The 24,068-nt window shown below is 38.1% G+C and overlaps 1 protein-coding gene across 3 annotated transcripts in view; it reads right to left on the bottom strand.

The window, feature by feature from the left end:
* mon2 (MON2 homolog, regulator of endosome-to-Golgi trafficking) overlaps window positions 1–24,068 on the bottom strand; it is a 125,058-nt gene that overhangs the window by 46,340 nt on the left and 54,650 nt on the right. For all 3 annotated transcript variants that reach the window (XM_060839648.1, XM_060839649.1, XM_060839650.1), the window contains exons 9-14: window positions 20,871–20,995; window positions 19,682–19,821; window positions 15,077–15,227; window positions 13,720–13,943; window positions 12,043–12,124; window positions 732–910 (exon numbers count right to left, since the gene is read on the bottom strand). In XM_060839648.1, the coding sequence (XP_060695631.1) occupies window positions 732–910; window positions 12,043–12,124; window positions 13,720–13,943; window positions 15,077–15,227; window positions 19,682–19,821; window positions 20,871–20,995 (901 nt within the window). The remainder of the gene's footprint in view (window positions 1–731; window positions 911–12,042; window positions 12,125–13,719; window positions 13,944–15,076; window positions 15,228–19,681; window positions 19,822–20,870; window positions 20,996–24,068) is intronic.

The following is a 24,068-nucleotide window of genomic DNA, read 5'->3' as shown; positions in this document are numbered from 1 at the left end:
ATATTACTTCCACAGGCACATCAGACTTTAGGTTAATATCAAGCCATTAAGTTACACAAAGCAGCATGCTTACCTGTAGCATGCAATGCTTCAAACAATCAGAGTTAAAAGGCGCCCGAGATATTTATATCCTTAGGTCACATGCTACATACTGTGGTGATACTGTGAGTATGTCTCTTGAATGTGTAATGTACTGACTGTGACATACACAACAGAAAGGGACCTTCCCCTCTTGCATTAGCCTGGTATTGATACTTGCGTAATTCCCAGCAATACTACCAGGAGCAGAAACTATTCCAGTTTGATCACTTTCTGCTTCGAAATACTGAAGTCAAATGTACCAGTCCCACTATCAGTCCGGCAGAAATCAGCTGTTTCAGCACTGTGCACAGTCCATTCTTGACCATATGGTTAGCACCAAAGCAAATAGCACATTTACTAACCAATTCCAATGTCAAAGTAGCACGCAAATCAATATCACCACAAAGCAGCAGCAAATCAGTCTAAGAAGTGCTATTTAATTTACTGCAATTTCTCAAGAGGAAAACTAGCATGTTCAGTGGAGGAACTCTTCCATCCAGAGTCCAAGTGAGAAAAGCTTTCATTCCAGCCATTAAATTTTATTCCATTAAATTTTAACAATGCAATTTGTCCATAACCACTTTTCAAAAACACAAACTAAAATCAATTACATAAAAATCTAACATCTACAATGTATAAAAGCTACTCACTTTTATGCAAACCACCAGAAGAACTATTCAGAACAGTTAGTGCATAATGTGGGGGCAGAGACGCCTTGCAAATAGCAGTGATGAATGCATCTCTTGGTGTAACAAGACTCAGTTTGCCACAGAGAGAAGCCATAGTCAATTCTGCTTTCAAGATGTTTTCTGAGGCAGTTTCATCAGTGCTGTAAAAACAAATAAGCTTCTTCAAAAAAAATTGTCCAAATATTGTACTCAACATATTTCATATTGCAAGGAACAATTTCAATGATATACAAAGATCAGGTGAGCTAAAATACTCTTCCAAAGCTTCAGGAATTTTATTTTTTAACAATGTTCTTCAAGCAACAGTTTGGAAATGAATGCAGCTCGATATAGAATCATTGAATGGCTACATAACCTTACATGTTCATGCTAGCTCTCCACAAGAGCAACTCGGCTAATCCCACTTCCTTCCCCTTTCTTGTAGCTCTCCAAATTTCTCTGCTCACCTCCTTAACCAATTCCCTTTTGAAAGGAGTAATTGAATCTACCTCCACCATATTCTTAGGTAGCGTTTCTCAGATTAGAACCAGAATGTTTGTTCTCTGATGTTACCTTTTTTTAAAATGCCATTCACTTTATATTGATGTCCTGATTTTTGACTTGTATAACATAATAGCATAAGTAGTAGGAATTTTGCCACTCAATGAGCTCCTAACTAATATGTCTATGACCTCAACTGTACTTTCATGCCTGCCCCAAATAACCCTAAACTCCTTTGTGGATCACAAATCTGAATACATTCAAGACTGAGTTAGACAATGACCCTGCTTCCACTGCTGCCAATGGAAGAGAATTTCAAACACTAATGACTCTCCACGAAAAATTCTTCACCTCCACTTTAAATGGAAGACACTAATTTTGAAACTGTGATTCTGCCAAGAGGGGGCTTACCTTTTGAGTATCTATTCTGTCAAGCCACATGAAATCTTACATGTTTCAATAAGAACATACCTCATTTGTCTAAACTCCAGGAGGTTTAGGTCCAAAATGCTCAACTTATTCTCAAAAGACAAGTCCTCAGCCCATGAATCAGCCAAGTGAACCCTCCCTGAACTGTTTCCAATTTAATTATTCTGTCGTTAAGTGAGGAGACCGAAACTCTACATTGTATTCTAAATGTGATCTCACCTATGCCCTGCATAGCTGTGTCAAGCTACTTTGTTTACACTCAAGTTATTTGTGATTAAGGCCACATTGCATTTGCTTTCCTAATTACTTGTTTATTCATTGAGTTCATTCATTTTTTTTTTAATACATTGTATAGGCGATTTTCCTCTGCTCTACATAGTTCCTCTGTGCTGCAGTGTGTGGTGGCTCATTGCAATAACGTTCTAATGCAGCTTTGAGTGTGGATATTGGGATGATTGCTTCTGTCGTTTAATATTTGGACCGTGTGTGTTTTTTTTCCTGTAGATGCTGGTTTGAAATTCCCCGTTGGGTGTTCGCTCTACTGTGACATCTAGGAATGTCAATTTGCTGTTGTTTTCCTCCTCTTTAGTGAATTTTATGCCAGTAAGTCAAACACAATAACTTGGATCCCATTTACCACCCCCTGAGAAAAAGAACAGGAAATGACATCACATAGGAAATTATGTCACCAACCTAAGGAAACCCAAACATATTAATGGAAAGCTGACTTCATCCGGAGGCTCACTGAAGATGGTGACGAAACGTCTGAAAACAAACCTTCAAGCTTAGCGAGCAAACCTGCATCCAGGACCTACTCATGATTTCAAGCATTCTACCAAATGTCCTCTCAGTCTTTTCTAAGGAGAACAGTCCCAGCTTCCTGATCCATCCACATAACTGAAGTGATGAACTGAAGTTCATCATTCTTCGAATAACTGTTGTAAAACACTATAGAGTAAAAACATTTCTCCTCATATATCCACCCCTGTTAGGGGCATAGGAACAGGGCCATTCAGCCCATCAAGCCTACTCCATCATTTAATACAAACAGGCTGACCGAACACTTTAATGTGGTTTATCAATACTATCCCCATAACACTTCACGACACTGATAATCAAATATTCAACAACTTTGACATTAAATATACTCAACTACTGAGCATCCCCAAAGATTAATTATTCTTGAGTAAAAAGAAATTATCATATCAGTTCTAAATGGCATCACCGTTATTTTTAACTTGTGTTGCCTGGTTCTAGACTCCTCAATCATATAAAGTATCTGATTTGCATCAATCCAGTCTATCCCTTTAAGTACTTTGCGGATTTCAATCAGATCATCTCAATGTTCTTTGAATCTCAAGAGGATACATGTCTGGTGTGCCCAACTTCTCCTCAGACAGCAATCTTATCTGGGAACAAATCTGGTGAATATTGGCTGCACACCCATTATAAGGCATCCAAAACTGTACACATACATTAGGTACAATTGAACCACTTTCTTATACAATTGAAGCAAGACTTCGCTATTCCTGTACTCAAATCCACTTGTGATAAAGGTTAACATTGCACTAGCCTTTCTAATGGATTGAACTACTTGCATGTTAGCCTTCAGTGACATATTGATAAGGATACCCAAGCTCCTTTGCACATCCAAACTTTTCGAACTCTCATCATTTAAGAAATACATGGCACACCTGTTCTTCCTACTACAGTGGATAAACTCACATTTTTACACGATATTCCACCTGCCATGTTCTTGCCCAATCACTAAGATCATCCTTGCCAGATCATCCTTAAAATTTTACATTGTCCTCACAACACCTACTCCTGCTTATCTATGGATCATCTACAAATTTGTTAATGCGTCCAAATTATTGATGTAGGTCATGAACAAGTACTGATCCTTTATGTATGTCACTAGTTACAGTCTGCCACATGAGAATGACCCATTTATTCCATTTACTGTCAATTAGCCAATCCTTATTACTTACCAGTACATTAACTCCCTTCCTATGTGTTTTAATTCTGCTAAGAAACCTCACTTGGGGAACTTTAACAAAGCCTTCAGAAAATTCAAATAAACTATATCAACTTTCTTTTATAAATTTGTCAGTAACATCTGCAAAAAAAATTCCAAGTCTGTCAAACATGATTTTCATTTGCAAATTTATGCTGTTTATGCCCAATCAAATAATTTTGATGGAGGGGAGCAAATGTTGAAGATTCTGGTGCAGACAGACAGCGAGGTACTTGTTTAGATGCAGATGATTCAGTGCTGTTAAATGCAATATACAACGGTCATACCATTTGTTATGGTGAATACAGAATTCCAAATGTTGTCATAACTCTTATATATGTCAGTAACCTTGCTTATTTATGACTAGGATGTCTAGTCAAATGTATTCGGTATCATTATCAAAAGAACACCAGATTCCATGTTTTTTTACCACATTTGCATACCTGTCCCAATCAAGACAGTTATGATCATTTCTGCAGTTTTGATGAATGGTGCCAACACAGGAAATGCAATCCCAAAGAGAGAAGAAAAACATGATGCTTAATGCGCTAATAACTATCCAACCTAATCTGCATGTAAGGGAAAGTTGGAAACCCTACCCCAAACATGAAAAAAAATTGCTTGGGATACTGGCTGTAAGAATGGCACAGCTTGGTGCAGCATTGCAGACAGAGGACAAGAGCAAATTATCAGTAACGTCACAACATTTTCATTTACTTGTTAAAAACATGGTCATATTAGAATGCATGTTAAGCTACAGTGGTAAAGTTTCGAGAGGATACAGATAGTAGTAAATTTACATGATTGAAATTATCTGGTGTACTTCCATCTATTTTCTTATTAGATCATTCCATGCCACTTGTATGAAAAACTGATCTTGTATCTTTTGAGTATCAACATAAATGTTGGTCTCACACAAGATATTAGAGGTCAGCAGGAAAGTAACATCACTGGCAGCTAACCTTGAGTACAGCTTGATCCGTCATACACAATAGAATAGACTTCACTCTGTCTGATAGCAGTTTAAAACTGCTCTCAAGTCAAAGGAATCTCCAGAAATAAAGCAACATAAATATTAGAAAGCAGGTGCCAGCAGCCAATCATGTCGAAATATTCTAATGAACAGCAAACCAAGAAGTCATAAATCAAATTTCCCTTCACTTTTAAGTTTAGACAGTGAAATAAATGATGATTTAATTAAAACAAAAACTTGAATTTGAATTATGCACAATTTATCATAATTGAGAAATGTGATATTCCACAAATCCGAAAATAATTTCTCAGGGGCAGCATGAATGGCTTTTTAGCATTGCGGTATTAGCAAGCTGTTAAAACGCAATTAGTTGCAATTCATAAAAATGTATCACTTTCAAAGGTTCTCAAAGAGCCAAAGAGCACAACAATGTAAAGTTATCTATTTATAGGTTTTTTTCCATTAATTCAAGTAAACAGCAAATCCTCTTGAAGAGAGGATTATTTCCAGCAACTTCCAGGTATCCACATTATACTGCACATGTGTGACTCTGGATGTTTCATTCACTTTCACTGGAGTAGTGACAGTAAACATTCAGTTTGACTGGGAATATCCTGCAGGGTGTGTGCATGCATGTGAGTGTTTTTGATGGGGGAGGGGGCAGTGGGGGACGAAATTGGGTGAATCTTCTATTCCAGAATTAGGGCACAGTCCAAGGATATAGGGTAGTCCATTTCAGACAGAGCAGAGGAGAAATTTCTTCGTCTAGATAGTGGTGAATCTATTGGGGTGTGTTACAGAAAGTGTTTGAGGCCAAAACACAGAATGTGTTGAGGAGGAGTTAGATTATAGGTCTTACGGTGAAGGGGATCAAACAGTATGAGGACAAAGTGGGAATGGTGTACTCAGCTGAATAATCATGCAGAAGTATAATGAATGGCAAAGCAGGCCTGAAGGGCTGACTGGTTTAATCTGGTTCCTTTGTCATATAAACTGTTCAGACTCGGTGGATTTTTTATGTCTCAGGGAATGCTTGCAAGGTTTCATGCGCACTGAGCCACACAGAGCAGAAATGTCCAGTCTGATTATTGATCTACTAATTAGCATATCTATCAGATTAACAATTGAGAACAGGACTTCAGTGCTTCCACCTTGGGGAAAGAAAACATCAAATGATAACTCTTAGGAAAAGTGAGAAATTTTTGAAGGCACCTTTGTGTGATCAGTCAATACTTAACTTCAAGGTTTATACATGAAGAATGGTCATTTAAGACTGCCTTGGAATCATTCTAGAGGATAAATCAGGAAAAGAGGAAGAAAGGCAATAAAATGTTTAAACTAGCCAAACTAGACTGGAGACTAGGCACTATGTCACTGTGAATTGATCCATCAATAATATGACCAAGTTAGGTGTGCTCAAGGGAAACAGTGGGTTCAAAACTATCGATCAAACTCAGACACCCCACAGGATTTTTGGCATTGCAACAGAAAATTTCTCACACTGATGGCAGTGGATTTGTGCAACTAATGCTTAATCTGGGAGTGTTCAGAGCTAACAATGGACACTGAAAGTGCACTTGAAGGCCAGCAAGATCACAAAAGTAGTTTAATGTCACATTCTGCTCTCATTTTTCACCACATTTTCCTCTCCACTCCTTCCTGGCCTACAATTTGCAGAAATCCACCAATACTTTGTCTGAATGGCCAATTGTCATGACTGAGCACAGGTTATTAAATTGCATGGTCATCATAACCGCAAGTAATCTTGGCCACGCTCACTGTGACATTATGTTCACCTTTTTTCCTAAAACAATGATTACTGCAGAACATTTTTTGCTGAGTATCACGGTGTTCAGTTCATCACAAAACTGCCAATGATCTGTTGGATTTAAAATCCATGTGCTAGTGTTAAAGACAGTGCACTGAGAGCAAGCAATCAACTGATCTTCTAAAGGGATAATTATGTTGACAAATGACAATTTGAACATCTTAAAATTTATAGCTTCTCTTAAAAAAAAAACCCCAGACTTGCAGACAATTGGGCAAATTTGTTTTATGAGCAAACCGGAAGAAGCTTAAAATTCTAAAACCTTTGCAGTTATCAAGCAAATTGGAGTTCTCACTACAATGCTGATGTGATACTTTGTTGCTGCCACTAGAGGCTGCAATTGAGCCATATGAATACTGAAACAGATCATTGCACAACATAGAACATTACAGCACAGAACAGGCCCTTCAGCCCTCGATGTTGCGCCGACCTGTCATACCAATCTGAAGCCCATCTAACCTACACTATTCCATGTTTGCCCATATGCTTGTTAAATGACGACTTAAAATGTACTTAAAGTTGGTGAATCTACTACCGTTGCAGACAAAGCATTCCATACCCTTACCATTCTAAGTAAAGAAACTACCTCTGACATCTGTCCTATGTCTATCACCCCTCAATTTAAAGCTATGCCCCCTCGTGCTCGCTGTCACCTTACTTGGAAAAAGGCTTTCCCTGTCCACCCTATCTAACCCTCTGATTATCTTTTTTGTCTCTATTAAGTCACCTCTCAACCTTCTTCGCTCTAACGAAAACAGCCTCAAGTCCCTCAGCCTTTCCTTGTAAGACCTTCCCTCCATACCAGGCAACATCCTAGTAAATCTCCTCTGCAGCCTTTCCAAAGCTTCCACATCCTTCTTATAATGCGGTGACCAGAACTGTACACAATACTCCCGCCGCACCAGAGTTTTGTACAGCTGTAGCATAACGTCATGGTTCCAGTACTCGATCCCTCTATTAATAAAAGCTAAAACACTGTATGCCTTCTTAACAACCCTGTCAACCTGGGTGGCAACTTTCAAGGATCTGTGTACCTGGACACCGAGATCTCTCTGCTCATATACACTACCAAGAATCTTACCATTAGCCCAGTACTTTGCATTCCGGTTACTCCGACCAAAGTGAATCACCTCACACTTGTCCACATTAAACTCCATTTGCCACCTCTCAGCCCAGCTCTACAGCTTATCTATGTCTCCCTGTAACCTCCAACATCCTTCGTGACTATCCACAACTCCACTGACCTTAGTGTCGTCTGCAAATTTACTTACCCTTCTACGCCCTCACCCAGGTTGTTTATAAAAATGATGAACAGCAGTGGACCCAACACCGACCCTTGCGGTACACCACTGGTAACTGGACTCCAGGATGAACATTTCCCATCAACCATCATCCTATGTTTTCTTTCAGCAAGCCAATTACTGATCCAAACTGCTATATCCCCCACAATCCACAAGTTCCTTCCATCATCTATCCAAAGCACATTTAGTCCATCCATGTCACAAGCTTTACATGAAGCCCAGCAACTTCAGAATACTATTTCAGTGGCCTATTGCATGCCCAGTATTAAACTGCAGTTGGCACATCAGGAAAAGGAACATATAGAGGATGGAGAATAAACTATGAGTAGAAATATTAAAGAACAAAAAAAAACTCTTGACCATCTAGGTCAGCTGACAGAATACACAGCCACTTTCTTTATCTCCAAAATCAATGAGAAAAAGACACATAAGACACAAGTACTGTAGATGCTGGAGATCTGGAGTAAAAATGGTGGATAAACTCAGCAGGTTTGGTAAAATTTGTGGAGACAGAAACAGAATTAATGTTTCAAGTCCTTGGTTCTTAAATTACCTTATTGGACTTAAGATGTTAGCTATGTCTCTCTCCATAGATGCTGCCAGACTGGAGTTTCACTGGCACTTTGCTTTATATTTAAGAAAAAGTCAAAACTTGTAGTTATGCACACCATTTTATAACCTCAAAAGTAATTTTCTTATATGGTAGTTAGCCATAGCTCATGAGGAACAGGCATTGCTGCTGGAGAGATATAAGTAGTGAAAAAGCTTGAGAAGCATCAATCTGCATAAAGCAAAAGGAAGGAGGTAGGTCTGCAAGAAATACCAGTAGGGGGAGACAATCATGCTATTGTCACTATCTTCATTCCAACTAGTCAAATGAGCTAACCAACCCCCCATAGTGACCAGTTGTTGAAGTAATGTTATACTGTGGGAAAGGAGACAGGCAATTTGTGCACTGCAAGGTGCTAAAAGTAGCAATCATATAACAGCCAGAAGCATTCCCTATAATTTTCTTGCTGGCTGCATGGGCCTCTGAGGTCCAAAGGGGACAGTGACTTCAGAGATTGGAAGCCAATGCCATGATCAATGTGCCCACGTTGAACTGGCTAGACAATCTGATTAGCTGATGTTGGTTGGGATTATATATTGATCATGACCCAGTACAACTGCTCTTTGAAATATTGGCAGAGGATTACAATGGGGCCTTTGAACATTTCATGAAAAAAAAAGCACTTTCAGTAGTGCAGGACTCTTATCAATGCTGCACTAAAATGTCAGTCTTGACTTTGTGCTCAACTCTCTGGAGAGGGTCTAGAGATCACAAGCTTCTGACTTCGAGCCTTACTTAGTCATGTAGACTTAAAGATGTTTGTCTTAAAATTCCTTTGGAGGACTCTCAGATTCTGTGCCAGTGCATCACTTCCAGCTCCAATATGAATGTGCACCCAACCTTAAATTCTGGGATCAGGGTATCAACAAATAGTGAGCTAGTATGAATATTATTTTCACCCCATTCTAGTACATACTCAGCTGCAATATTTTTTAAATGCTAGGAACTATGAAGGATCTTAAATGTGTGAAACCACTAACTTGCCCGTGCTCTCCAGTGGTGACTGATCAAGCAACAATTGATTGCTATACCAAAACCAGCCTTTGTAATTTCACAACATTTTGCAGAATCAAGTAAGAAAGACATTTACAGTGACTGGGTCACTGGAGGTGGAAATGACAGGAATTCTGACAGCTGTTGCTTTCCACTTCTTTAAGTGAATGGACAAACGAAATGCCCGGCCTCTTCTAACAGAATTTAAATTCCATGAAAACACGCCCTGCTCCCTTCCCTTCTCTGACTGTGCCATTTGTTCATTGGGTTATGCTGAGGTTGTACAGGATATTGGGGCTGCCTGTTTTGAAGTTCTGTGTCCAGTTTTGGCCCCCCATGTTGTAGGAAGGATATTATGGACAGGGTTCAGAAGAGATTTACCAGGATGTTGCTCGGTATGGAAGGTTTGAATTATAAGGAGAAGTCTGGAACTTTTTCCACTGGAATGTAGGAAGTTGAGGGGTGACATTATGGAGGTTTATAAAATCATGAGGGGTATAGATAAATTGAATGGCAGGTGTCCTTTCCCCAGGGTGGGTGATTTCAAGACTACGGGGCATATTTTTAATGTGAGAGAAGAAATAATTAAAAAAGACAGGAGGGGCAATTCTTTTTGGTCACAGAGTGGTTCATGTGTGTAATGAACTTCCAGAGAAAGTGGTGGATGTGGGTACACTTACAACATTTAAAAAAGTACATGAATAAGAAATGTCAGGAGGGATATGGGCCAAGCGCAAACAGATAGGACTATTTTAATTTGGAATTATGAACTGATTGCACCGAAGGGTTGGTTTCTGTGCTATGACTCTATCCAACCACAGAAGAGCAATTTCAATGATCTTATTCACTTTACACATTCCAGTTTCCTAATGAAATGATGTACATGAAAATACTGGTGACTGATTTTGTGAAGTAAAAGCTTCACAACCGACCAAGATCATCTCATTTAATTCCAGCCTCTTCAGTATCCCTGATTTTGATCTCTCCACCACTAATGATCATTCCACCAGTTGCCCGAGTAATACGTATGCCTTTCTACCTTGCCTTCCTCCTTTCAGGTAATCCTTAGAGCTTCCTTTAGTCACTTAACGTGTGGTTTGGTGTCATATCTTGCTTTCTAATGTTCCTGCAAAGGTTCTTGGGATTTTTTATGTTAAAGATTCTTATATAAATACAAGACATTGCTGTATACTCCGTCAATTGAAGCTAACTTCAAATCTTAAGCCAATAAGAGTTAGGAAGTCAAAATAGAAGTTTTAAAAATTGACTTTGATCAATTAACTAAGATGAAACTAAAACCAGGATGAATTCTCTAAACTTACTAAGTTGAATTAAAAATGTATCACACATATCAGTCCTTGCAACAAATAGCTATCTCAGCAAAATTATCCAAATACAGGCAGTCCCAAATTGTGAATGGGCTCTGATCTGGAGTTTGAAGTTGGAACACCAAGTAAAACAGCCGTTCATAAGTACAGGAAATGCTCATCTGCTGGTCATTAAAATTACAGTCCTGTATAGGACTGCGTTCATAAATGCAAGTGTTTGTAAATTGAGGACCTCTTGTATTAATGACAGTTTTAATAAATCAGTTTGGGAAATCAGTAGGAATGTTTCAGGAGTTTTGTAATTATAATATGTAAACAAATATATTTCTAGGAGCGATCTTAATAATTCCAATTCTGAAGCTACCAACTTACAACGATAATTTGAAAGCAGTTTTCAAATAATTATTTAACTAGAACATATCCATTTGCATTATCCAAATATAACTATACTCCATGAAGTTAGAGACGGTGGCTAAAGTTCACAATTTACTGTACTTGAAATGACATTCCGTTTTGTTGATATATGATAATGTGGTAACTGAAGGATTACCTGTTGCAATTTAGAATGGAAATTATTCCAAATTTTTTTTCTCTTTTATGACTAATTGAATTAAAGTTACACTGTCCTTAAAACTTGTACTGTCCCCAGATCACACATTTGCAACAGTTAAAGGAAAAAATGAAAGACAAATGCACCAAGTGTATGGTCAATAGTGTACGCAAATGAAATACAAACTGAAAATGTTGCAGAAACAGAAAAGGTGTAGAGAGAAACAGAAATAATGTTTCCAATCTGATATGAATCAAATGAATCTTGAAATGTTAACTGTTCCTCTATCCACAGCTGCCAGACCTGCTTCATTTCTGAAACATTTAGTTTTTATTTCAGATTTCCAGCATTTACTGTATGTAAATGGAAAGGAGTCCTGGTGGAAAAGTCCTTACAATAACAGATTCCAAGTAAATTCCTCCTATTAACCACATGGATATAATCAGAGAAAGTGAAAAATTAACCTACCTTGGCATGGTGTAATTGGGATGACTACACACTTAATCCCAACACAATTCCTACAACTTTCACAGAGAATTCTGACATCCTATACCATTGAATAGAATCTCTTATCCAAATGTGACACATGAACAAAATTTTTTGCACTTGCCAGAATTAATTTGATTCCTCTTTGGCTTCAAAAACTGGATTTGCAAACAGGGTTTTTTGAAGCATTGGCATGAATCCTGAAATTATTTTCAGCTCAGTATATCAGCTGGGAAAACATAGCTAAGTAAGAATATAAAGAGCCATCTGTATTTACCTGGCATCCAGCAACAGTGACAGAGCTGCAAGAAGGCCACACCAGCACGCACCGACCATCTCCTCCCATACAACTCTAGAATCTGATAAGAAATGTAGAGAAACATGTATCTGTGCTAAGTTATGCTTTTAGGAGTTGAATTTTCCACAATTGCCAAATTCCTTAAAAATAAACAAATCTAAAAACTACAAATGAAATGTGCAGCACAAAATGAGATCGCTAAAAACTTGTGCCACTGTTACAATATGTTAAGGTAAAGTATGCTGAATGTGGCTGGTTTTAGGACAGAAGTAGTTGAGACTGCTTTTGGCCAATGATTCAAGCAGCAGAACAATCTGGGGATGATAAAACTGGAGAAAAGAATACTGTGTATTTATTAAATACATCAAAAGTCACAAATATTGTTTTTCTTGTCTCAATGCTTCTTTTTTCCAAAAGGCCTGGATTGCTTGTCTGCTTATACTTCTCCCAATATTGTTTTGTGGTAATCATCGAAACAGTCATTCTTCATTCTGAATCTCAACCATGTGCGCTGAACGTTTGATAAGCAAGTAGGCAGCAGAACTGGATCCTGACTTGACTAACATCTAGAGTTCAGTTATGAAAATTGACTCTCAAAGTTGGGGCTGGATCTCCTTAAAGTGAAGGTTGAGAGGAGATTTGATATAGTTATTCAATACCCTGCAAGATGTCTGGACAGAATAGATAGGAAACTATTCTCATTAATGGACATCAAATGAACCACAGGCAACATGAGTGGATACTTCTTAATTATCCAGTAAATTGCTCAGATTTAGAATGCAGTGGAAGCAGATACAATCATGACATTCTGAAGGGTGTCGGATATGCACTCTAAGAGAAAAAAAACACTGAAAAGCTATGGGGAGAAAAGTGCAGAATTGGGACTAGCTGAGTTGCTTTTGCAGAGAGCTGACTTGAACACGACAGGCTGAACAGCCTTCTTCTGCAGCGTAACCATTCTATGATCTAAATACATCATGTTATTTTACTTGATAGTAATCAGTAGCTAAACGTTTGGTGGCTTTTTATTCCACTATCAATCTACCTAATTGTAAAAAAAGTCAACTGGTTTACATTAATTTCTTCACGTTCAAAATAAATTAGGCTGGTGAGCCAACAAGAACAAGCAGTCATGCTAGACGAAGATAGCTCAAAGCATCTGATAGCAGCCTTATCTGTCAACAGACAGAAGAGACACTGAAGGAAGGAAGAAATGAGAAACATTTGATGACAAACTCCTGCTGCCAATTTGATTAAAATTTTTTGCTAGTTTTTTTTAATGAATGCCATGAACATTATGGTAATAATATCTGTACTGTAACTGTGCAAAAATATTGTCTCATGTCACTGGTGGTACATTTACCAATTTGTGATCTCTAGGTACTGACTCTTTTGCCACTAAGAACAGATTTTCTTGTTTACTCTGTGAAAAACATTCATGATTTAAATACCTTTAGTAATGATCTAGAACGATAATATGGGTTGCTAATGAAAACCTTGATGTATCTGTTATACAGACTAATAAATACTGCCATGGAATCTGCATATTAATAAACAGCCAAAGAAAATCTTGATTACTTGATAATCTGTCAAATCAAAGTTACAACTGATACTATTAAGATTAGAGATCTAACATGCAAAGCCAAGTGAATTTACCATCCCTCTCTTCATTTACAGATAGCTTCTCCTGTTGCTCTGTAGACTGTCCCTCCCCTGCTTGCTTTGTAACACCTGACTGGGAAGTAATTTCTTCACCGTTGTACTCTGCCTCGATCATGGCAGTAATGCCACGAACCAGATCCAGAAGGCACCCAAATGCTACAGACATGGCATAGCCATCAGGGATAGTAGGAGGCTCCACTTTGTCCAGCAATTCTAGGCTGAAGAGAAATTCACATTAACAGCCAGGTATTTTACAAGTCATATACAGAGCAACACGATTATCCAAAGGACACGGGTAGGGAGCATTTCATTCGGTTAATTGAATTCCGGATAGTTAAATGCCAGATAACATAGTTTAGCAAAGCATCGGGACCTTGCCGGATAATCTGACATTCGAATAATCAGATGCCGGATAATCGAGGTTCCTCTGTACATTTTCATCTTCAGATGAGAATGACAGCATACGTAAATTGGCAATTTATAGTACCAATCAATTCTGAAGTGATTTAAAACTAATTATGATATCTTCAATGTGAGCAACTTTCCTAGAATTGGAAACAGACATTTAAAGTAAAGCCAATAATCCCACTAACAGGGATAATTTCATTACAGATATTTAGTTGAAAATGAAGAAAATAATAGTCAAGGCATCCAATTAAATTTCTGAAGTCAGAAACTCAAAACATTTCCAAAGTTGATGCAAACTGACAAAATGTATAGATTTAGGGTTTTTTGGATCAATTTTCACCTATATTCTTAAGCAGATCCTGGGTCAAGTATAATTCAATAAACACAAACAGCCCTTCCGTAGTTCACCCAAATGACCATATTTCATGTCAGCCTAGACAGTGACTATTTGCAGCTGAGCTTAATCTGGTCTTTATTTGATGTACACTGAAAACGTTTTAAATGAGAAAGACATGTATCAGAAAATTTAATATTCAGTCCCCACATAGTTTGACTATTCTGGCATTACCATCTATGATGTCTATAATGTGCAATCAAAAGCTGACAAAATGTCATTGGGCAGATAACCAATTAGGTTCCCTACAATATCAAACACACAATTGATAACAAATAGCTTCTTAAAGATGTAGGTGCTTCAGACTTGATTTTTAGCCCAGATTACCTAAATAATTTCTCCATATTAAGTAATTCCAGAATAATTTCTCTTTATTCTTTTTTTAATGGAACGCAGCATTCCACAACTAGGTGAAACAACAAACAAGGTTCTCCGAGACCTTTGACAACATCCTTCCGGAATCAGTATCCCAATATGTTATGACATCTTGCAAGTGAAATGCTTGCACATCAATATCTTTGGATGCCACTGAACTGAATTTACACTCACTAGGCTGCTTTAGAAGTGCCTTGTACAGAGGTATTTAGAATTGGAATCCATGTGCCTCTATATTCAAAAGCTGGTTGTGGGGTCAGTCCCACAGTAGCATTCATCCCTGATCCATTCTGTGCTGTGGCAGGACCACCGCTTCCACTTGTGCCTGCAAGAACGACAGGAGATAAGAGCTCTCATACATTAAACAGGCAGAACAAGAACTAACCAACTCAGAGCGGACTGCCAGATATATATAGATCCTGAGCTTATTATGTCAGTTATATGTTTGCACCATTAATGAATCCAAGCTTTTAAGAATATTACTGACTGTAACTATTGGATAGATTTGCTTTCATTAAGATTCAAGAACCAGTTTTATTCATGGAAATTGCTCTTTTCATTTGTAGATGGAACTATTTCATTTGAAGCATAAAAACATCTACAAGTTATGAAATCCTACTTGTTGAACACAGGAACCTTGATTTTAATCTACAATGTGGGGGCTTGAGTCAGACATTCATTTTAGATTCTATCCAATTTGACTCCCAATTCAATATAAAGTGTAAAATTAGGCAGAGAGAGACAGACATGTATCAAACTGAAAACCTAACCAAATAAAATCTGAAAGAACTGCGGATGCTCTAACTCAGAAACAAAAATAGAAATTGCTGGAAAAGCTCAGCAGGTCTGGCAGCATCAGTGGAGAAAAGTCAGAGTCAAGTGACTCAAGTCGGGTTGAGTGACCGTTCCTCAGAACTGGGAATGTTAACACTTATTTCCCCACCACTGACGGTGCCAGACCTGCTGAGCTTTTCCAGCAATTTCTGTTTTTGTTTCTGAAAACCTCACCAATCCAGCTGGAACAATAAGATTGGGGTGAATGAGTTTTCACCGTGGTGCCGATAGATGCACATCAATTAGAAAATAAAATGGATGATGGCCACACCCCATAGCAGTTGTGTTCGTTCACCAGTATTGGAGAATTTGGAGAAATGGATGCAGAGGACCAATTTCAGTTTCTTTTGTCTGTTTCAAAAGTAATTGATTATAGCTTTTGGAAAAGATTTTGCTGTTTTTAAACAGTTTTTTTGAACAAGAAATGCAAAGAATAAAGAAGACAGTGTACAATTTACAAGTGTTGAAGAGCAATAAAATCTGGAAAAGAAACTAGATAATAATAATTCATACGGAGGTGTCTCCTTTAAACTATGCCTGACCACACTTAAACCACACTGTTGTTCAGACCACGCCGTAATTATCTGAATCAACTGGATTACCAAATCAACTCCTAACTTTACTCATGGTTTAGTGATGCACACGTTGACTGTTTCTGCTTACCAGAAAATGCACATTAAAAATGTAATACTTTACATGAGTTTTGAACTAGTCAGATTAATAGACACCAGTACACAATGTATTACTTTACAATACAATGGCTTTGAGTGTGTGATAGTGTTGTCGAAATGAGGAGTGTTTTCATCTAAATTCCCATTCCATTCTGAAGGAAGTTACTTGTGCACATAGTAGAGTTGTTAATCTCTCCATCGACACAAATCTGGAGCGGGATTTTGCTTACAGTGAGCCCAGTGACAAAATATCAAAAAGCTCACTGTCATCCTAATTATGGTCATCCAATTACATTTAGTGTATTGAATATTCTGAAGCATTGTTACATGCAACTCAAACCATTAATTCGTTTTTCTTTCTCCACAGATGAGACCATGCCAGATCTGTTGAGTATTTACCAGATTTTATTTTTATTTCACATGTAGGTGCTCACTGCAAATGAATTATAAGCTGTTACCAGTCAGAACCTTGCTGTGTACACAGATCTGCAAAATATTAGCCAATATTTGAACTTTTCTGGAAGTTTCAGAAATTGTGAAGTTTTGCACAAATGCTTGTTTGGTACACATTTGTGAGGACTATTCATTAACAGCCTTCAAAATGGAAATATTTAGGATGCTCCCTGTAGACAGTTTTGATATTTCAAAACTTTACTGCAGTATAGTTAATGGGACTGAGAGAATAGGGCCATTCATTGAAAACAAGGATTTTCTCATTTCTTTCCCAATCATTCCACGATGTTTGCATGACGGAATGACTGAATAAGGAGCACATTGTGTTAGTGCTGGATGGATTCCCACAAACAAACTCCTAGAGTTGTAGCAACTAACTGAGTGCTCTGATTCATTACCCTAGCACAACATGGTACAATACTGGAGTTAAATTTGTGATTAATGTTTGTCTCAAGCCAAAAAAAAACAAATTAAGTCTTCATTTGTTATATTCATTTCAGATACCATGTGCTTAATTAAAAGTATTGGCACAATATTTTTAAAAAGACAACATAGTTAAATTGAAATGGAATTCAGTACTCATCCCTGTAATCGATGAATAACTGTCCAAACGTAAGTCTTAATCATATTAAATCTGTATCAAAATTGGACATGGCAACAATTCTAAATATCAACTGGTCTTTTAATGGTCGATCACAGCGTAAAGTTCCCATAAATATCCTGACAAAGCCTCCAGCCTCAAAAACCTCTTATTACATTCCTGCTGTCAAAATGTTTTATCCAAGATCTCCAGACTCTCTAAAATTAAGTACCACACAATGAATCTTGTATTAAATATCACTATTCCCAAAATGGTGGTCACAGAAATATTTGGTGTACATTACAGTCTTCATAAATTGCATCTATCTAATGAAATATTATGGATTGGAAAATTCAAGATCAAGTTCAATACAGGATCTCTACAATAAGTGGCCAGACCTCATTTCAATTAGTCAAAAGTCTAAGAATATGTTAGAACCTTAAAGATTCTGTTAACATAGATACATGATTGATAGAGAAAAGACAAGATTTTGAAGATGGTAGGTACTTAGAGGATGTTTGCCCTTGGGGATCAGATTGAACCAGGGGCACAGTTTCAGAAGAAGGTGAGAAGGATTTCCACCTGTGAGGGTCATTAGTGTTTGGAATTCTCTTACCTGCTAAGGGACGAACACTGAATCATTCAACATATTTAAAATATAGTTCAATTTTTGAATGAGAACAGTTGGAAATCATGAAGAAATTGCAGAAGTAAATTAAACTATAATTAGATCAGCTGTGACCTAATGAATGGTGGACTAGCTTGAAGGGTAAAATAATCTATTCCTGCTCTTATTTCTTATGTTTTGAATTATTCAGTCAGAAGACAGTAATGGCAAAGATCTTATTGACAAAAAATAGAGCCAGGTCCATCAAACATTGCACACCCAGCAGATGCCTGTTCTCTGCAGAAAAAAGACTCAGTTTAAATTTGAAGAAAACCATTTATTGTTTCTGCAGCAGTTGTTTTGACCTTTGACTTTGGAGTCAATAAATCAGACTCCAAGTCAATCAATTTGTACTACTTACAAACCAATAGAACATCCGAATAAGATAACTGAACACCAAGAGCCTGACTAGCCGAAGGAGGATTATTTAAAGTTGGAACCAGGAAGCTAAGGCCACTTCCCAGATTTTTTCTACATCCTCCAATCATCTATTTTTCCTTTTTGTTTGTCTGTGTGGCATTTTTAGAGGGGGGAATTTATAAATGAGATTAGTGCTTTAGTTAATAGTATTACATACCAATGGTTTATATATGTAACTGTAGTCTGGATTACTTATAATAAATAATTTATTTAGAGCGAAAGTCTGGTCCGTGCTTTCTATCTTTCTTAGTCTGAAAGCCATGCAAATTGGGGTCGGTGGAGACTTTAATATTTGATACAGCTCTGGGATGAATTTATGATGTTACTCCAGTTGGCCATAATGCTACCACACAGTGTAGTTAAAGTGAATAGCACCAATGCATTTAAGGGAAACCATAAAATGTATAAGGGAGAAAAGGAAAGATGAAAACAGAACCAACTAGAGCATAATACATACTGGCAGGGACTGAATGCTCTGCGTCCGAGCTCTATATGAGAACATACAAACAAAGGACTTAGTTCACCAATTAGCCCTTTGAACCTGCTCCATCAACATCAACAAGATTATGGCTAATCATCCCACATTCTATTTCATGACCTTGAGATAGTTTTAAATGAAGCAGCCTTCTGTGGTGGTAGTATCCCTACCTCTGAGCCAGGGATAGGGGCCCAAGCACCATCTGCTCCAGAGGTATGCTTTATAATATCTCTGAACTGGTTGATTGCAAAATATCTAGGATCTGATGAAGAAGGGTGGGAGAAAACCCATTTGCATCACAAACACCAGAGACCTATTCTGATGAGTCATATTGGACTTGAAAAGTTAACACCCAAGGAACAGGAGAATCGACGTTTTGGGCATAAGCCCTTCTTCAGGAATGAGGAGCCCTCATTCCTCAAGAAGGGCTTATGCCCGAAATGTCGATTCTCCTGTTCCTTGGATGATGCCTGACCTGCTGCGCATTTCCAGCAACACATTTTCAGCTCTGATCTCCAGCATCTGCAGACCTCAGTTTCTCCTCGAAAAGTTAACACTTCTCTTTTCACAGATGCGGTCAGACTTGAGTTACTCTCAAAACTTCAGAGACCTGAATACTTTTTACAACTGCTTTAAACAAACGATTTAATCAAATACAACAAGAAATATATCCTACCAGTCTGCATATTTGAAATTGGATTGCTTCCAGTGCTGGGAGTAATAAAAAGAGATTGTATAAAAGATCCCAGTGCGTTCACAATGTCTCTGAATACCTTTGTTGAGTGAGGCTTCATATCATATGACTGACAGAAAGACCTGGAGGCGGAAGCAAACAATTCAAAAATTTGGAAGGATGTAAAAAAATAACTCTCTGTTTTGGACTGTTGTTGCAGTTTATAGTTATAATACTACAGTATATATGTAGCAATAATTCAATTTAATTCTAGACAATTAGAAATCTCAATCAAGTACAAAAAGCATGAACACACAGTATGTTACAACATCAAACCAGCGTTAGTGCCACAACTTTATTCCTTGTTCTTTAATTTATCCCCTTTTTTGTTTCCATGTAGCTTCGTGACACCATAAATTTCTCTAGTGCGATAGTCAATCTATTTCAAGATCAGATGCACCACTGCCTGACCAAGAAAATTATTCCATTTCAGACTCATTTCAAAGGGGTAAGAAAACTAACCCAAATCAGCCGTATTAAGACAGTTTAATACTCTACATCATTAATTTATTACAATTGGAACAAAAGCTTCTAAAATTGCTCATTTGCTCCTTTTATATATTGAGAAAAACAAAAACTGATTTTAACAGAGATGTCTGACAGTTTAAATACCTCAAAAAACCTACAAGTCTTTTGGGCAACATAGTGGTATAGTGTTAAGGTCAATGGACTCACAATTCAGAACCCAGGCCAATGTTTTGAGAACATGGGTACAAATCCCATTGCAGCAGATAGTGAAATTTGAATTCAATAACAAGGAAAATTGAACAAAGCGTTAGCTTAATGGTGACCATTGTCAATTGTTCTAAAAGCCTATCTGGTTCACTAATGTCCTTAATATGGAAATGTGCTCACCATGCCTAATCTAACATACACTTGACTCCACACCCATAAAAATTTGATTGACTCTTAACTGCCCTCTGGACAATTAGGAACCAGCAATAAATGCTGACCTAGTCAGTGATGCCTGCATTCCATGAATGAAAAGAAAAAAGAATTAAAAGAACCATAAACCTCAGCTAAGCATGATTCAAAACAATGAAAGTTTAAACCACTTGTAGTGGCATTTCTTCAAAGCACACTCAGCATGAAATGACAAATTAGCACTTAGAAAGTGTTAAGAGATTATTACCGTAGCAGCTGAGGTTGCACACACAACCTGTGAATGCATTCCACAGCAACTGCTCGAAGCCACTGTGGTTTGTCACCATCCAAAAACTTCACCAGTAAAGACAAAAATATCTCACATTCAGTTACCTGGCAAACATTAAAGTGTGGCATTAGAAACACAGAACTCAGCAGCCAAGAAAACAAAATAATGTCAAGCAACCAGTTTTGATAAACCATACATTTTTGATTACATGTAAAAAAAAATGCACTTCTTTAAATAATCACATATTTGAGTGGGTAAGAAAGGCAAAAACTATAGATTTGTCAGAGATGAATCAGAATGCAGTTCAGAGGGGTTTGGGAATTTTACGATGATGACAGCACAGGCGGCTCAAGTTGCTAGCTGTCGTTTACGATTTTTCCCTTCTGCATGTGTGTTTGCTACGTAGGCTCAAATTGAAGGATAACATTTTTGCAGGCATGCATCTCTTAGTGTAAACTATGGTCTTCATTGTTTAACAAAAGTCTTTATATAGAAATATGAGTTACAAAGAAACAATGCGATACTGAAGACTACATAGCCTGGACTGACACATTGTTATTGTACAACCAGTCACACAATAGGTCAGAAACTTTTCAGATAAGCTTCTGGTGTTCAGTGATATTCATTCCAGTGGAAACTCCTTTAGCTGGATGGACCCTCTACCATGTTCTTGTTGATTCATATTTATAAGTAGAAACTATTTTCAGCTGTTTGGCAAGTCAACAACTTGAAAGCTTCAAATTAATATCAACAGAAAAGATAAAAGGAGAGGTAGGTAGAATTTTTCATTAAAGTCAAGTTCCGTCCCAAAAATCTAAAGAACTTTTTGATTAAAAGAGACACCAGTCTTGATTGTAAGGGGAGATGAGCATAGAAAAGCAAAAGAAAAAGCATACAATGTGGTCAAAATTAGTGGAAAGCCAGAAGACTGGGAAGCCTTTTAAAAACAGCAAAGGACATTGAATAATGCAATAAGGAGGAGAAGATGAAATACGAGGATAAGCCAGCTAGTAATATAAAAGACGATGGCAGGATATAAAACTTGACCTCGTCTTGGGAAATAAGGCAGGGCAAATGACCGAGGTGTTAGTGGGGGAGCACTTGGGGCCAGTTCCCATAGCTCTTGGAGTTTAAAATAGTCAGGCAAAAAGGACAAGCCTGTCACAAGTCCAAAATAGGAGGGAATGCCAATTTTGACTGTATTAGACAGAAACTTACAAAAGTTGATTGGGGGAGGCAGGTAAAGGGCCAGCTGGCAAATGGATGGTTTTCAAAAGCGAGATAACAAGAGCTCAGAGAAAGCATAACTCAAGCGTTAGTGTTAAGGGCATGGCTGGCAGGAGGTGGGGGGGGCGGGGGGGGAAACACCGGATGACTAGAGAAATTGACGGTCTGGTAGAGAAAAAGTGTCATATGTAAGAATAGACAGCCAGGATCAAGTGAATCCCTTGAAGAGTATCAAGCTGTAGGAAACACATTAGAGGGAACTCAGGGCAATAAAAAGGGGGCATGAGATAGATGAAGGAAATTCTACAAGCATATTAAGGGCAAGAGTTACTAGGAAGAGAATAAGGCCCTTTAAAGATCAATGAGGTTATCTATGCTTGGAACCATATGAGATGGGTGAGATCTTAAACAACTACTTCATATCAGCATTTATTCTGGAGAAAGACATGGAAGTTAGGGAACTCGGGGAAATAAACTGCTATGTTTGAAACAAGTCCACATTACAGAAGAGGTGGTGCTGGAGGTCTTAAAATGCATAAAGGTAGATAAATCCCCGGGACCTGATCAAGTGCATCCCGGGGCACTGTGGTAAGCTAGGGAAGAAATTGCAGGGTTCCTAGCAGAGATATTTGTAATATCGACAGATGTATGTGAAGTGACAGAAACTGGAGGGTGGCTAATGTTTTACCATTATTTAAGAAAAGCTGCAAGGAAAAGCTAGGAAACTAATGATCGGTGGCCCTGACATTGGTGGTAGTTAAGTTGTTGGAGGGGATTCTGAGAGACAGGATCTGCATGCATTTGAAAAGGAAAGGACTGATTAGAGATAGCCAGCATGGCTATGTGTGGGAAATGGTGCCTCACAAACTTGATTGAGCATTTGAAGAGCTGACCAAAAAGGTTGATAAAGGCAGAACAGTAAATGTTGTCTACTGAGACTTTAGCAACGTGTTTGACAAGGTTCCACATGGCAGACCGCAAGCAAGGTTAGATCACATGGGATACAGGGAGAGATTTTGTGGTTCTGCTCGCCGAGCTGGAAGTTTTTGCTGCAAACGTTTCGTTCCCTGGCTAGGGAACATCAACAAACCAATACAAATACCAGAAGAAACATCAAAGCAGCGCTTCACACGAGGCTCCAACAGCACTGATGATGTTCCCTAGCCAGGGAACGAAACGTTTGCAGCAAAAACTTCCAGCTCGGCGAGCAGAACCACAACAACGGATACCCGAGCTACAAATCTTCAATCAGATTTTAAACAGGGAGAGATAGCCAATTGGATACAAAATTGACTTGACAGTGAGAGATAGGAGGGTGATGGTAGAGGGTTGCTGTTCAGATTGGAGACCACAAAGATCAGTGCTGGGTCTGCTGTTATTCAGTATTTATAGAAATAATTTGGATGAGGTTATAGAAAACATGGTTAGTAAGTTTGCAGATGACACCAAAATTGATGATCACATGGGCCAGTGGACTGAGGAATGACAGATGGAGCTTAATGCAGATAAATGTGAGGTGTTGCATTTTGGTAAGACAAACCAGGGCAGAACTCACACAGTTAATGGTAGGACCCTGGGGAGTGCTGTTGAACAGAGATATAGGGGTGCATAGTTTCTTGAAAGTGACGTTATGGGTTGACAGGATAGTGAAGGAAGTATTTGACAGTCTTGCCGTTATCGGTCAGAGCACTGAGTACAGGAGTTGGGACATCATATTATGGTTGTACAAGACATTGGTTTGGCCATATTTGGAGTGCTGCATACAATTCTGGTTGCCCTGCTATAGGAAGGATGTTATTAAACTGGAAAAGGTGGAAAAAAGCTTTAGAAGGGTGTTACTGAGCTTGAAAGGCTTGAGTTATAGAGAGAGGCTACATAGGCTGGGACATTCCTTTCCTCTGGAGTGTAGGAAACTGAGGGGTGACCTTATTGAGATTTATAAAATGATGA

The sequence above is a fragment of the Hemiscyllium ocellatum genome, chromosome 19 (assembly GCF_020745735.1).
Source record: "Hemiscyllium ocellatum isolate sHemOce1 chromosome 19, sHemOce1.pat.X.cur, whole genome shotgun sequence".
Taxonomy (NCBI): domain Eukaryota; kingdom Metazoa; phylum Chordata; class Chondrichthyes; order Orectolobiformes; family Hemiscylliidae; genus Hemiscyllium; species Hemiscyllium ocellatum.
The sequence above is the reverse complement of the archived record's forward strand: the minus strand, read 5'-3'. Positions and strand labels throughout refer to the sequence as shown.